The following is a 15,029-nucleotide window of genomic DNA, read 5'->3' as shown; positions in this document are numbered from 1 at the left end:
AGCCAAGCAAATCTCGAAGCATCTCCATAGTCAAGGGACAGCTTAAAGATGTGAGGTTCTGCCTTGGAGATGACCCGATACCAACGGTGTCTGAGCAACCTGTCAAGAGCCTAGGTAGATGGTACAACGAAAGCCTCCGGGATAAAGATTAAGTGCAGCAAGTAAGGCAGGATATCGCCGACGGTCTTCAACAAGACCCTACTGCCTGGGAAGCTCAAGCTTTGGTGCCTACTGTTTGGACTTCTCCCCCGGGTAATGTGGCCACTCACCATCTATGAGGTCCCAATAACAACAGTGGAGAAGATGGAGCGAACCATTACCTCACCTGGAGGCACAATCAGGTCCTCGAGCCTGGCTGCAGCACTTGAGATCAAGAGGAGTGCAACCAATTCATTACCTCCAAAAACAAGCAATCCCGTCAAAACATCAACATTCATCCGGGAGGGACAGAAAAGGCCCAAGCATCCTCCTTCGAAGCCAGAAACTGGACACCTAGCCATGGGCCGGTACTGGAAGATGCTTGTCGATATTGGCCAGCAACTCATTTTTCCACCTGAGATTGCTTCTAACCAACCTTAGGCCAGACATGGTACTCTGGTCCCCTTCAAACGAAAGGCTGTGTACATCATAGAGCTCACAGTCCCATGGGAAAACTCTGTTGAAGAGGCCTACGAGCGTAAGAAACTGCGTTACACAGAGTTGGCAGCAGATGCAACTCAGCGTGGCTGGAATGCAAAAGTCTGGCCAGTTGAAGTGGGATGCAGAGGATTCGTGGCTTCTTCCACCATCAGGTTGCTGAAAGAACTTGGAATCCATGGACAGGCTCTGTGGCAGACCAGTTTCTCAAGCAGCTGAAAGAGGCAGCCAGTGGATCTGGATCAAACGGAAGGACCCTTGTTGGGCTATATCTTCATGAACCCCCACCCCCACCTGAGAACCCAATTCAGTTCCCTCCAACTTGAGGAGGGCATATGAGGTATGCGGTCGGCTGTAGGGCTGGCTCAGGGAAGAGGACGCCCCTGCCTTGCATAGTCCCGTGGGAAATCTTAATTGGGCATGGGACACAAGCTAAGGCTTGACACCCTTTAGCTGGCCACCTTTGATGAGGGTGTTTAGTGATTAAAGGCCGAAACACCCACTGATTCGAAGGCACACTACTGAGGATGTGTCCCAAAATTGACATCTTAACCCAGTCTAAGAAATAAACCTCCCATGCCACTCCCCTCAACATCACGGCAAATCTCATGTGAGTGCATACCATATATTGGCACAATGGACAGTTTTTAACATCTCGTCCCGTGTTTTATGATTCTATTGGTCATGGCTCCCGAGTGGCGCACCATGGGATTGCCTTGCAGTTCTCCAGCTGTATCCACTGAAAGCACACAAGGTTTGAGGCACGATGGCAGGGGGCACGGGATGGGCCGCAGACCCGCGCACAGAAGACCGACCTAGACCGACCTTTTTCTTGGATTAGAAACACCATAATATTAATCAAATGAATTAAGCAACATTTCTTAAAATCAGTCCCATATACTATGTTCTTACAAAAAAGGTTTTAAAATCTCTAGTACAGCTACTATTGAAGGCTATAGAATGCTTCTCAAAGATGCCATCTGGTGGTCAAACTAGCACTGACTAGCATTAATGCTACCAGTGGTTCACACTTATTACACATAACGTGCCATAGAATTCTGCTGCAACATTGCAAGCTGCACCGCAAGCTGCTGCAACTTTTAAGGGACGAACCACTGTATGTGGGAACTCCTTCAAGACTATTGGAAAAGCATTTCTCACTACTGATTGAGAGAATGCCAAGAGTGTGCAAATCTGTCATCAAGGCAAAGGGTGGCTACTTTGAAGATTCAAAAATATAAAATAAATGTTTAACAATTTTTTGCTTACTACATGAATCCATATGTGTTATTTCATAGTTTTGATGTCTTCACTATTATTCTAAAATGTAGAATATAGTCCAAATAAAGAAAAATCCTTGAATGATTAGGTGTGTCCAAACCTTTAACTGTTACTGTATGTCTGACAAAGGTCACCGACTGAAATATTAGTGTTTATAGAGTCTAGAATTTACATCTGCTTTTTTGAACTTTTTCATAATTCCCCTCTGAGGGTCCTTGTTAAGATTTAGTGGCACTTGTGCTTTCACTGACAGCTTTGTTTTTAGAGTGCAGGGATCAGACACTGTTTTCCTGCACATGCTCTCCTTCCGTCTGTTTCTTTTTTTCCCCTGTTGGTTTGGTCCCATCTGTTGGTAGAATCCCCTTTGCCCTGGAACACAGCAGAGCTCAGAGTTACGGGGTTGGCACTTACAGACACAGCGAGACACTGTCTGAAAGAGAGGGAGAGAAACACTGACTAAAAGAGAGAAAGACACAGTGACTGAAAGAGACTGTGAATGTGTGTGTGAGAGAGAGAGAGAGAGAGACTGACTGAGAGAGAGACTGACTGTGAGAGAGACTGTAAGAGAGAGACTGACTGTGAGAGAGAGACTGACTGTGAGAGAGAGACTGACTGTGAGAGAGAGACTGACTGTGTGAGAGCGACTGTGAGAGCAACTGTGAGAGGCAAAACGGCAAAAGAAGCACAACTGAAATTGATTTTTTTTAAATACAAAAATAGCACAGATGACAACTGGTTTGATGCAAATTGTGAAATTATAAGGAAAACACTTAGAACACTATCCAACCAAAAGCACAGAGACCCAAATAATGGTGAATTACACCTTAATTTATTGTGAGACTTTAAAACTCATAAAAGTACACTCAGAACCAAAAAAGCAAAGTACAACAGCAAGCAGCTGACACTATTTGAGGAGTCCATAAACACAAACAACTTCTGGCAAAATTGGAAAGAATGAAAGAAAAATCAAAACAAGAGGAATTAGCGATACAAAATGGTGACATATGGACAACCCATTATAAAACACTCTACAACACCGTTCAAATTGACACAAATGGAGAACGCCAAATTCATGAGAAGTTGAATGGATTAGAAAAAACTTTAAAGGACAATCAAAATCCATTGGACTCCCCAATTTCTGACCAGGAGCTCTATAAGAAACTTCAGGCCCTCAAATTTTAAAAAGCATGCTGACCTGATGGGATCCTAAATGAGATGCTCAAACTCACTAATGCAAAATTTCAATTGGCTATATTAAAATGTTATCCTGAGTTTAGGTTATTTCCCTGACATGTGGAATCAAGGACTCATAACCCCAATCTTTAAGAACGGAGACAAATTTGACTCTAACAATTACAGAGGCATTTGTGTAAACAATAACCTGGGGAAAGTTTTCTGTAGTATTATAAATGTAAGAGTTCTAAACTTCCTTAATAAGCACACTGGCTTGAGTGAAAGCCAAATTGGATTTATACCAAAATATCGCACGACTGATCATATTTACACCCTACTCACCCTGATAGATAAACATGTCCACCAAAATAATATGGGGCAGCAGCGTAGCCTAGTGGTTAGAGCGTTGGACTAGTAACCGAAAGGATGCAAGTTCGAATCCCCAAGCTGACAAGGTAGAAATCTGTTGTTCTGCCCCTGACCAAGGCAGTTAACCCTCTGTTCCTAGGCCGTCATTGAAAATAATATTTGTTCTGAACTGACTTGCCTAGTTAAATAAAGGTAAATTGAATACCAAAATAGACGCTTGCTTTATCGACTTCCAAAAGGCATTTGATTCTATTTGGCATACAGGACTGTTCTACAAAGTTATTGAAAGTGGTGTAGAGGGTAAGACATATGACATAATTAAATCAATGTATACTGGCAATACGTGCAGCGTTAACATTGGCAAGAAAATAACATAATTCTTTAACCAGGGGCGGGACCTTTGTCAGGGTTGTAATCTGAGCCCTGCACTCTTCAATATTTACATCAATGAATTGGCCACTATTCTAGAAAAATCCTCAGCCCCTGGTGTTAGTCTCCACAATTCAGAGGTTAAATTGCTGTTGCTGACAGGTGTATAAAACACTGGAATGGTAGATTTGCAGTGGAAGAATGCGCAAATGACCTATGCCTGCTGTCACCCACAGAACATGGCCCTACAGCAGAGCCTGGACCTGAGCAATACTGCCCAACCTGGGCCCTGGCAGTAAACCCCAAAAATACTAAAATAATGATTTTCCAGAGAAGATCCGGATCTCAGGGAATTAGACCAAAGTCCTCAATTGATACAAAATATATAGAGTACTGCACACACTACAATTACTTAGGTTTAAAAATAAGCTCAACTGGACACCTTAATGATGCAGTGAATGAACTGAGAGAGAAAGCACGCAGGGCATTCTACACCATTAAAAACCCAATTCAAATTGAAATACCTATTAAAATGTGGCTAAAACTATTTGAATGTGTCATTGAACCAATTGTACTTTATGCCAGTGAGGTGTGGGGTCCCACTTCCAAAACAAGATTTAACCAAATGGGACAAACACCCCATTGAAACCCTGCATTCTGTAAGAATTAGGCCAATATCCACTAATAATAAAAACTCAGAAAAGAGCAATTAAGTTTTGGAAACATCTAAAATACACTGACCCCTTCTCATATCCCCTCTCATGACCCCCTCTCATATCTCTGAAACTTGAAACACTTATCTCCCTCAGTAGCTTTAAGCACCAGCTGTCAGAGCAGCTCTCAGATTACTGCACCTGTACATAGCCCATCTATAATTTAGCCCAAACAACTACCCCCCCCCTACTGTATTTATTTATTTTGCTCCTTTGCATCCCATTATTTTTATCTCTACTTTGCACATTCTTCCACTGCAAATCTACCATTCCAGTGTTTTACTTGCTATATTGTATTTACTTCGCCACCATGGCCTTTTTTTGCCTTTTACCTCCCTTATCTCACCTCACTTGCTCACATTGTATATAGACTTACTTTTCTACTGTATTATTGACTGTATGTTTGTTTTACTCCATGTGTAACTCTGTGTTGTTGTATGTGTCGAACTGCTTTGCTTTATCTTGGCCAGGTCGCAATTGTAAATGAGAACTTGTTCTCAACTTGCCTACCTGGTTAAATAAAGGTAAAATAAAAATATATAAATATCATTACCAAGCCCTGCAATGCTAAGAGCTGAGAAAAAAAAAGAGTCCCCTTATCCAGCTGGTCCTGGGGCTGAGTTCACAAACCTGTTCTGATAACACACTGAAGTCTCAGAACCAGAACATCCAATCAATCAGAATAAAACAAATTTCTACAGTCAAAACAAAACTATATTGCTTATTGGGAAACACAAGCACAAAGCAAAATGAAGTGCTATCTGGCCCTAAATCGTCAGTACACCGTGACTAACTATTTGACCATGGTTACTAATCAAAACCTCAGAAAAACCTTGACAAAGTACAGGCTCAGTGAGCACAGCCTTTCCATTGAGAAGGGTAGACACAGGAAAACCTGGCTCCTTGTAGAGGAAAGGCTGTGCAACCGCTGCACCACAGCAGAACCTGAGACAGAGCTGCATTTCCTGACAAAATGTAAAAAATATAAAACAATTAGTGTAATTTCCCCAAATTTGAAACCCTTATTCATTATATACATTGTTACGTCATGCCAATAAAGGAAATTGAAATGACTGACTGTGTGTGAGAGACTGACTGACTGACTGTGTGTGAGAGACTGACTGACTGTGTGTGAGAGACTGACTGACTGACTGTGTGTGAGAGACTGACTGACTGACTGACTGTGAGAGAGAGACTGACTGACTGTGTGTGTGTGAGAGAGAGACTGACTGACTGTGTGTGTGTGAGAGAGAGACTGACTGACTGTGTGAGAGAGACTGACTGACTGTGTGAGAGAGACTGACTGACTGACTGTGTGAGAGAGACTGACTGACTGACTGTGTGAGAGAGACTGACTGACTGACTGTGTGAGAGAGACTGACTGACTGACTGTGTGAGAGAGACTGACTGACTGACTGTGTGAGAGAGACTGACTGACTGTGTGAGAGAGACTGACTGACTGACTGTGAGAGAGAGACTGACTGACTGTGTGTGAGAGAGAGACTGACTGACTGTGTGTGAGAGAGAGACTGAATGACTGTGTGAGAGAGACTGACTGACTGTGAGAGAGAGACTGAATGACTGACTGTGAGAGAGACTGACTGTTAGTGTGAAAGAGAGAGAGACTGACTGACTGACTGTGAGAGAGAGCGAGAGAGAGAGACTGACTGACTGTGAGAGAGAGCGAGAGATTGACTGTGAGAGAGACTGACTGTGTGAGAGAGAGAGACTGTGTGTGTGAGAGAGACTGACTGACTGTGTGTGAGAGAGCGACTGACTGACTGTGTGTGTGTGTGGAGAGAGACTGACTAACTGTGTGTGTGTGAAACTGACTGACTGTGTGTGTGTGTGTGTGAGAGTGAGTGAGTGACTGACTGTGTGAGAGAGTGTGTGTGTGTGTGAGACTGACTGACTGTGTGTGTGTGTGTGTGTGTGTGTGTGAGTGAGTGTGTGTGTGTGTGTGAGAGAGAGAGAGAGAGAGAGAGAGAGAGAGAGAGAGAGAACTGTGTGAGAGAGAGAGAGAGACTGACTGTGTGTGTGTGAGAGAGAGAGAGACTGACTAACTGTGTGTGTGAGAAACTGACTGACTGATTGTGTGTGTGTGTGAGAGAGCGACTGTGTTGGAGTGCCCTCTAGTGTCAGGCTTGACTCAACTCGAAACATCCATTTTCAAAATGTCTTTCAAGGACTTTTGTTGAACGCTTTTCTCTGACACCTGGGTTGTTTTCACTAGGAACGTTTTGCTACGATGTGCATTAATGAATACGACTCTAACATACATTCAGCTCAACTCTCAAATACTGTCGACCTCCAAGATCAGAGTTAGGAAACCTACACACAAAGTTGTGCATCAATCATTTTCTAGGCCATACATATCATCGTTGTAAGTCACTGGTTGTGTTGTAGTGTGTGTATATCTTAACCTATTGTCTGTGACAGGTGGGTCTGAGAGTGTTCTTCGGGCATCCGGGCCAGTGGTTCGAGGAGAATGATCTGGACGGGGATAAGAACTCCATCTTCCATGACGTGGACGGCTCTGTGACAGGCTACAGGGACGTGTATGTGGGCAGAGCAGACAACTACCTGATCCGTCACCCCGACTGTGTCAACATCACCCAGTGGAACGGGTTGGTCTGCAGTGGCACCTACTCTCAGGTATGGGGGTGGGGGACATTTGCCATAATGCCTATCACCAGTGACTTTATTCACTGCTTAGGTAACAGTTTCCTGTATCAGAAGGTCGGCTGGACCTCACTAAAGCCCCGTAGATCACTCCAATACTCCCTTCTTGTTTATTAAGCTCTGCTCCACAAGCTTCCAACATATCTCACTTCCCTGTTGAAATATGAGATACCAAACCCGTAGGGTTGGCTGACTCTTGGGGTATGATTGGGAGGCATTTTTATATCGTCATACCGTCCTTCTCTCAATCCGGGACATACAGTATTATTGATTTAGTCCACAAGGGGGGCGCCGAAAAATAAAAAATGCTTTTACCAGAATGCTAACAAAATTAGCACAAGTAATAGCGAATTTCAATGGAGGCTGCTAGCTAAATATGCTAACGAGTGCAAACGAGAGACGAAAAAGTATTTGCAAAGACAGGCAATCCATCTTATGAAGTTAAACATCCAGTTCATTCAGAAAGTATTCAGACCTCTTGACTTTTCCCACATTTTGTTACGTTACAGCCTTATTCTAAGATGGATGAAATAAATAATAATCCATATCAATCTACACACAAATACCCCATAAATGACAATGCGAAAACAGATTTTTATACATTTTTGCAAATGTATTCAAATTATAAACAGATACCTTATTTACATAAGTATTCAGACCCTTTGCTATGAGACTCGAAATTGAGCTCAGGTGCATCCTGTTGCCGTTGATCACCCTTGAGATGTTTCTACAACTTGATTGGAGTCCACCTGTGGTAAATTAAATTGATTGGACATGATTTGGAAAGGCACACACCTGTCTATATAAGGTCCCACAGTTAACAGTGCTTGTCAGAGCAAAAACCAAGCCATGAGATCGAAGGAATTGTCAGTAGAGCTCCGAGACTGGATTGTGTCGATCATAGATCTGGGTAAGGGTACCAAAAATGTCTGCAGCATTGAAGGTCCCCAAGAACACGGTGGCCTCCATCATTTTTAAATGGAAGAAGTTTGGAACCACCAAGACTCTTCCTAGAGCTAGCCGCCCAGCCAAACTGAGCAATCGGGGAGAAGGGACTTGGTCAGGGAGGTGACCAAGAACCTGATGGTTACTCTGACAGCGCTTCTGTGGAGATGGGAGAACCTTCCAGAAGGACAACCATCTCTGCAGCAATCCACCAATCAGGCCTTTAATTGTAGAGTGGCCAGACGGAAGCCACTCCTCAGTAAAAGGCACATGACAGCCTGCTTGGAGTTTGCCAAAAGGCACCTAAAGGACTCTCAGACCATGAGAAACAAGATTCTCTGGTCTGATGAAACCAAGATATAACTCATTAGCCTGAATGCCAAGCATCACGTCTGGAGGAAACCTGGCAGCATCATGCTGTGGGGATGTTTTTCAGCATCAGGGACTGGCAGACTAGTCAGGATTGAGGGAAAGATGAATGGAGCAAAGTAGAGAGAGATCCTTGAGTAAAACCTGCTCTAGAGCGCTCAGGACCACAGACTGGGGCGAAGGTGAACCTTCCAACAGGACAACAACCCTAAGCACACAGCCAAGACAATGCAGGAGTGGCTTTGGGACAAGTCTCAATGTCCTTGAGCGGCCCAGCGAGAGCCCGGACTTGAACCCGATCGAACATCTCTGGAGACCTGTAAATAGCTGTGCAGCGACGCTCCCCATCCAACCTGACAGAGCTTGAGAGGATCTGCAGAGAAGAATGTGAGAAACTCCTCAAATACAGGTGTGCAGAACTTGTAGCATCATACCCAAGAAGACTTGAGGCTGTAATCGCTGCCAAAGGTGCTTCATTAAAGTACTGAGTAAAGGGTCTGAATACTTATGTAAGTGTGATAAAAATTTGAAACAGTTTTTGCTTTGTCATTGTGGGGTATTGATGAGGGGAAAGGCTAATGTAATCCATTTTAGAATAAGGCTGTAACCATAACAAAATGTGGAAAAAGTCAAAGGGTCTGAATACTTTCCAAATGCACTGTGTAGAGGTAGGAGCTACCGAATGTTTTTTTTGTTGAGTTTGGACATTTACAAGCAAATGTGAATGAGAGAGATTTTGCAAATCAACAAAGTTTTGACGCATGCTTGTCTGAAGGAAATTCAGTACATTCTGTGTATGTGGGGAGTGTGGAGTCGCAAAGGCAACGGGCCTGCCTGCTCTGCTCGGAGAAGACGGCCAAGAACGTACAGGAGAACAAACAAATTCAGCCACCAGCAATTTACGTTTAATGGTCGCCTTAATGTAGAATTAAAAGATAAAATGCATAAGAAATATCTTGCTGTCTTTTTGTAAACACAGATGTAAAATTATTCATATTGTAATTTCTGCTCGGCGTCAGACTAATTTCGTGCTTCAGTTGCACTTCTCCACAATTCACCAACAAGCGTTCTATCAACAGGCAGCGCTATGACTCATGTGTAGCCTACTTTCTCCTGTACTTTTCTCCTGTACTTTTCTCCTGTACTTTTCTCTGTGTGGCTACTTTCTCCTGTACTTTTCTCTATGTAGCTACTTTTCTCCTGTACTTTTCTCTGTGTAGCTACTTTTCTCCTGTACTTTTCTCTGCGTTGCTACTTTTCTCCTGTACTTTTCTCTGCGTTGCTACTTTTCTCCTGTACTTTTCTCTGCGTTGCTACTTTTCTCCTGTACTTTTCTCTGCGTTGCTACTTTTCTCCTGTACTTTTCTCTGCGTTACTACTTTTCTCCTGTACTTTTCTCTGCGTTACTACTTTTCTCCTGTACTTTTCTCTGTGTTACTACTTTCCTCCTGTACTTTTCTCTGTGTTGCTACTTTTCTCCTGTACTTTTCTCTGTGTTGCTACTTTTCTCCTGTACTTTTCTCTGTGTTGCTACTTTTCTCCTGTACTTTTCTCTGTGTGCCTATGGTAAAATGCAAGATTTACTTCAGGCAATACATTAGGACGTTTAGCTGGCATTCTTTCTATGATAAACATTAGAAATATGTTGGTTGTGCATTGTTTTTGCAAAAAAAGACAGCTTTTTCATTGTAAGCTTATTTACTTGTGCACTTCTGTTGTCATCTGAAGAAAATGAAGCTATTTTCTGCCAAATGTGTTGCTTTAATGTATTTTCTGTGAAGGGAAACCATACTTGAACGTCCCTGATCACTTTATTGAAGCAAAAAAACAGTGTTGACTTGCAATATAAAATGCAACCCCTGTCAATACACAGCTGGACTCACCTGCTCCAGCTTTCTCCCATTGTGCTATTTACAATGAAACATGTGTCTCAACCGTTCTGGGGAACTTCTGTAAGCTTCATAATGTAAAATAATGTGACAGGTGAAATGAGAACGCAATCTGCTTTTTCTCCTCACGTATTGCACAAATTGACTGCAGGTATTTACTTAAATTATTTACAAATATTAAGGTGTATTGAAAAACGTTGAAGAAATAGTTTCAACGGTATTAAAGGTATTGGAAAAACCATCTCATGGCTATTTCCAAATACCCCGATATACGCTATATCGCCCAAGCTATCTTGAGGTCCTGCTTGTTTCCACAAAGTTTGGTAAATCCTCCTTTAGTTTTAATGCACCACAGTTATGGAGCACCTTACAAAACAAATGACATCTGGATTCAGAGTTTTTAAAACTCTGTTGTTTAAATGAATTCACTGAAGTGTGTAATTGATTATTATAACTTGTTGTAATAACCTGATGTAATGTATTTATAGCTGTCTTGTAGTTTAAAAAAATATATTTTTGTTGCCGTATTGATGTCGTTTTTGTCCTCAGGTCACCATTGTAAACGAGACACTGGTCTCAATTGGATTAACCTGAATAAATAAGAATGTTTAAAAGTAGTTACTGAACTCTATTGGTCAACAACTTCTACTGTCTTTCCTACCAGGTGTATATCCAGACCCAGGGAGCTCCCAGCCTCAGTCTGTCCATCAGTAGAGATGAGTACCCTGAGGCTCCCCTCGTGCTGAGAGGTATCAACAGCCAGCGGGCGCTGTCCCAGCAGTACCAGCCTATCCTCATGATGAGCAAGAGCTACACCCTGCACTGGGACGGCCCGGCTCCCAGAGAGATTGTCCTCTCCCTCATCAACTTCAACCAGTGAGTGACACATTGGGACGTGTGTGTGGGTGTGTTTCTTTAAAAAGCTGGTCGATCTGCGTCTTGCACTCTGTCTTGTTTGTTCATATTGAAACGGGTCTTGGACTCTTCTCATTTTCTATGCAAGGCCTGGGCCTGAAGGGCTCTGCTTTTGACCGTCTCGTGTGTGTGTGTGTGTGTGTGTGTGTGTGTGTGTGTGTGTGTGTGTGTGTGTGAATGCGTGTGCGATGAAAGGCTATCTTTGCGTTTGTCAGTGAGGTTAGTTCAAAAGACAGATTTTTAACCGTCATCGTCACCTGTTGTCTCCTCTCTCTTCAGAGGTGACTGGGTGCTGGTGGGCCTCTGCTACCCGCCTGATACCACCTTCCAGGTTATGGCTGACATCAACGACCGCCAGAGCAACACCTTCAATGACATCACCGACTACGGGCCCTTGTACTCCCTCGCCGAGCTGGAGAAGAAGCCACTGGAGAGGAAGTACTTCTTTGACCACAGTGTGGGGTGAGAGAGTCACTTTATGCCACTGTCTGAATATCTCCTGGCCCTCTTTCTTTGGGGTGAATCCAAACTTCCAATTAAGTGTCATTTTCAAGTGAACATTTTACTTAAGTTCTGATTTGCCCCTCTGTCAGTGTCTCTCTCTCTCTCTCTTTGTCCCTCACCTCTCTCGATTGACACCAGCCTCTCTGCTCTGTCCTAGATTGCTGTGGCTGTATTTGCAGGCGAGGCAGAGACGCGACGGCCACAGCTACTGCTCGGTTAAGGGCTGCGAGAGGGTGAAAGTGATGGCCACCACGTCGTCCTCCAAACTGACCTGTAACTGCACGGCCAAGGCATACCCCAAATACACCAAGGCCCCCTCGGCAGTGGTCCCCATGCCCACCCTCAGCACCCAACCTTGCAGGGACTGTGGAGCCTCCCAGGTCAGTCTACTACCCCCCCACCACCACTTTCATTGTTACATTATTATTTCTATTGGAAAAGGCTTGAGCACATTAAAGCCCTGCTTTTGAATCTGTGTGTTTTCTGGTAGCTGGTGTTTTCCAGTGACCCGTGGAACGCCTACCTCCAAACTCAGATCAAGTCTCTCAGCAGCAAGGAGCAGCATAGTGGAGACACACAGTCCTTCATCACTGTGAGTACCACAGGTTTGAAATAACATGTTAGTACGTTATGTGTTTTTGTCGAGTACATTGTCCCTGTGCATCACAGTGTGCATGTTGTTGGTGTGTTGATTTTTCTCTGTTCTCGACGCAGTTGTTTCCATATAACATTCATAATAATGTCCATCAAAAAGCCATTCTAAGTGTTTATAGAATGTTTATGAATAGAAAAGCACCATCCCATGTTTTAAATCTGTATGTGGTGTCGCGTTCCGGCGTACTTCTTATCCACTTTTCTACAATATCTTATTTCCTCAGGTGAACCGTGAGACGTTCTCCTTCACACAGCCAGGCTTCTTCCTGGTCTCTGTGGATGCCTGCTCTGGAAAAGTCACAAAGAAGTCATCTTTCTCCAAAATGGACTCTAAAATGGAGCAGTATTTTAAAACTGGAATACCAAAGAGGTGAGGGGAAAAGATTCGACCTTTTGCTGGTTGGAGTTAGAACTCAATTGGTGGTCTGTTGCAGTTCTGGGTTGAAATACTATTCAAACTTCAACTATTCAAATACTATTCAACTTTTGGAATTTTGATGAAAGACATTTGTCTTGATTGTGAATCAATTAATCCTAATTGGTTATATTCTCTTATGACTAGGTCAATAGTGCTTCTGGGAACGCGAGGGCAGCCTGATGGCTTAGCCGGTGTTGCACCGTATCTGGTCCCCCTGGGCATGGCCAAGGCAGCAGATCTGCAGAGTAAAGGTTGGTGTCACTTTCAGATGGTTCCCTTTCGTGGGTGCAATTACTGTAGGCCAGGTCTGGTTTTTCTATCCTGTTCTCTGGCCCTTGTCACTATTTCCCTCTTTTACCCCTCCTGTCTCTCCAACTGTCTTTTCTCTGCAATGTATACTTTTTATTCTGTCTCTGCTCATTTCATTACAGTATTTTCCACATTACACGTTTTTTCTCTCACAGAGAGCCTGGTGTTTTGGGGGTTCCAGGGTGGCTCTTCCCCCCCTCCGTGGGCCTCTATCCTAGCTGGGCAGGGTGAGGAGGGGCTGGGGCTGCAGGAGCGCTACCTCCCCCTGGGACTGGAGGCCTATGGCTGCACACAGGCCAGCACTCGCAGAGACATGGAGCTACTTAGGACCGCCACAGGACCATAGTGACCAATGAGAACACAACTTACCCAAAACACAATCAACCAGCGAATGAATGTGACCTTCTATTATTTATTATTTTATTGGCAAAGATGTTTACTAATTTGTGTGTGTGTGTGTGTGTGTGTGTGTGTGTGTGTGTGTGTGTGTGTGTGTGTGTGTGTGTGTGTGTGTGTGTGTGTGTGTGTGCTCACATGCCTGCCTGGGTGTGGTGTAGTGGGATGTGTGTGTGGGGCATGGGGAGGGTCTGTAGATGCATGAAAATATGCACTTTCCTAGTCACATGATTTGCAATATCAGCCAGTCATCTCACTGAGCCATGAATTCATATTCAGCCTTCAATGAAAACAACCAAAAAGATGCTGCACATCTACCATATTTCAACAAATTAGACTGGAAACAGGAAATCAATGGGGGGTGGAAAGCAGATGAACAAAGTAACCACATCAAACTGGTGTGGTCTATCACTCCTATCCTGTTCCCCCTGGTGGGTTTCTGTCTCAGGCCAGTCTTTGACCGGTCTGCTGCTCACCACATCCATAGACCAAACGCATCATTAAGAAGAGGACTGACAAAGCAAACCAAAGGAAAAACACTCATTATTCCAACTTTGTCCCCCCCGTCTGTTTCCTTGCACGCCCCTGGGGGGGAGTTTTGTTCAGCTACTAGATCTGTTGAAATGGGATTTTACTAAACGAATCATCTAAGTGTATTAGAATGAAAATATTTTCTATGGGATTACATTGAGACTGTTGCATTTTCAACAACTGTTTTTTTTCCCCCAAGGATGTGTCCTTTTTTGTAAGGTATTTATTTGATCTCTAGACAGTGACACTTTCCCCAGGGCTGGCTACGCGTGTAGCGGAGATGGGTTGTTTCTCTTCTTTTTCTTCTCATTATCTCACCATTGAAACAGTGTTTCCAACTCATTTACCTTTTAGGATGGTTATGTGCACTCCCCTGCGTATTTATTTGGACAGTGATGCTAAAATGTTTCATTTGGCTTTATACTCCATTTTGGATTTGAGATCAAATGTGTTATGAGGTGACAGTACAGAATGTCACCTTTTATTTGAGGGTATTTTCATACGTCTGTTATGAGGGTTAGAAATTAATGCTCTTTATGTACAATATCTAGTCCCCCCCAATTGAAGGTGGATAAGTATTTGGACAAATTCACTTGTAGTGTATTAAATTTAGTCGATAACGTTTAGTATTTGGTCTCATTCATACAGTAGCACTCAATGACTACATCAAGCTTGTGACTACACACTTGTTGGATGCATTTGCAATTTGTTCTGGTTGTGTTTTGGATCATGTTGTGCCCAGTAGAAACGAATGGTAAGTAATGTGTTATGTCATTTTGGAGTCACTTTTATTCTAAATTAGAGGTCGACCGATTATGATTTTTTCAACGCCGATACCGATTATTGGAGGACCAAAAAAAGCTGATACCGATTAAT

General features: G+C 43.3%; 1 protein-coding gene across 3 annotated transcripts in view; it reads left to right on the top strand.

The window, feature by feature from the left end:
- LOC112263238 (cell surface hyaluronidase) overlaps positions 1-14,773 on the top strand; it is a 74,244-nt gene extending 59,471 nt beyond the window's left edge. For all 3 annotated transcript variants that reach the window (XM_024439291.2, XM_024439290.2, XM_024439292.2), the window contains 8 exons: positions 6,981-7,196; positions 11,091-11,302; positions 11,621-11,803; positions 12,003-12,225; positions 12,336-12,437; positions 12,724-12,869; positions 13,062-13,168; positions 13,382-14,773. In XM_024439291.2, the coding sequence (XP_024295059.1) occupies positions 6,981-7,196; positions 11,091-11,302; positions 11,621-11,803; positions 12,003-12,225; positions 12,336-12,437; positions 12,724-12,869; positions 13,062-13,168; positions 13,382-13,572 (1,380 nt within the window). In that variant the 3' untranslated portion in view covers positions 13,573-14,773. The remainder of the gene's footprint in view (positions 1-6,980; positions 7,197-11,090; positions 11,303-11,620; positions 11,804-12,002; positions 12,226-12,335; positions 12,438-12,723; positions 12,870-13,061; positions 13,169-13,381) is intronic.
- Positions 14,774-15,029: the final 256 nt, after the last annotated feature.

Source organism: Oncorhynchus tshawytscha, linkage group LG12, assembly GCF_018296145.1.
Source record: "Oncorhynchus tshawytscha isolate Ot180627B linkage group LG12, Otsh_v2.0, whole genome shotgun sequence".
In the NCBI taxonomy this organism is placed as follows: Eukaryota; Metazoa; Chordata; class Actinopteri; order Salmoniformes; family Salmonidae; genus Oncorhynchus; species Oncorhynchus tshawytscha.
Note: the sequence above shows the minus strand (reverse complement) of the source record. Positions and strands in the feature narration are given on the sequence as shown.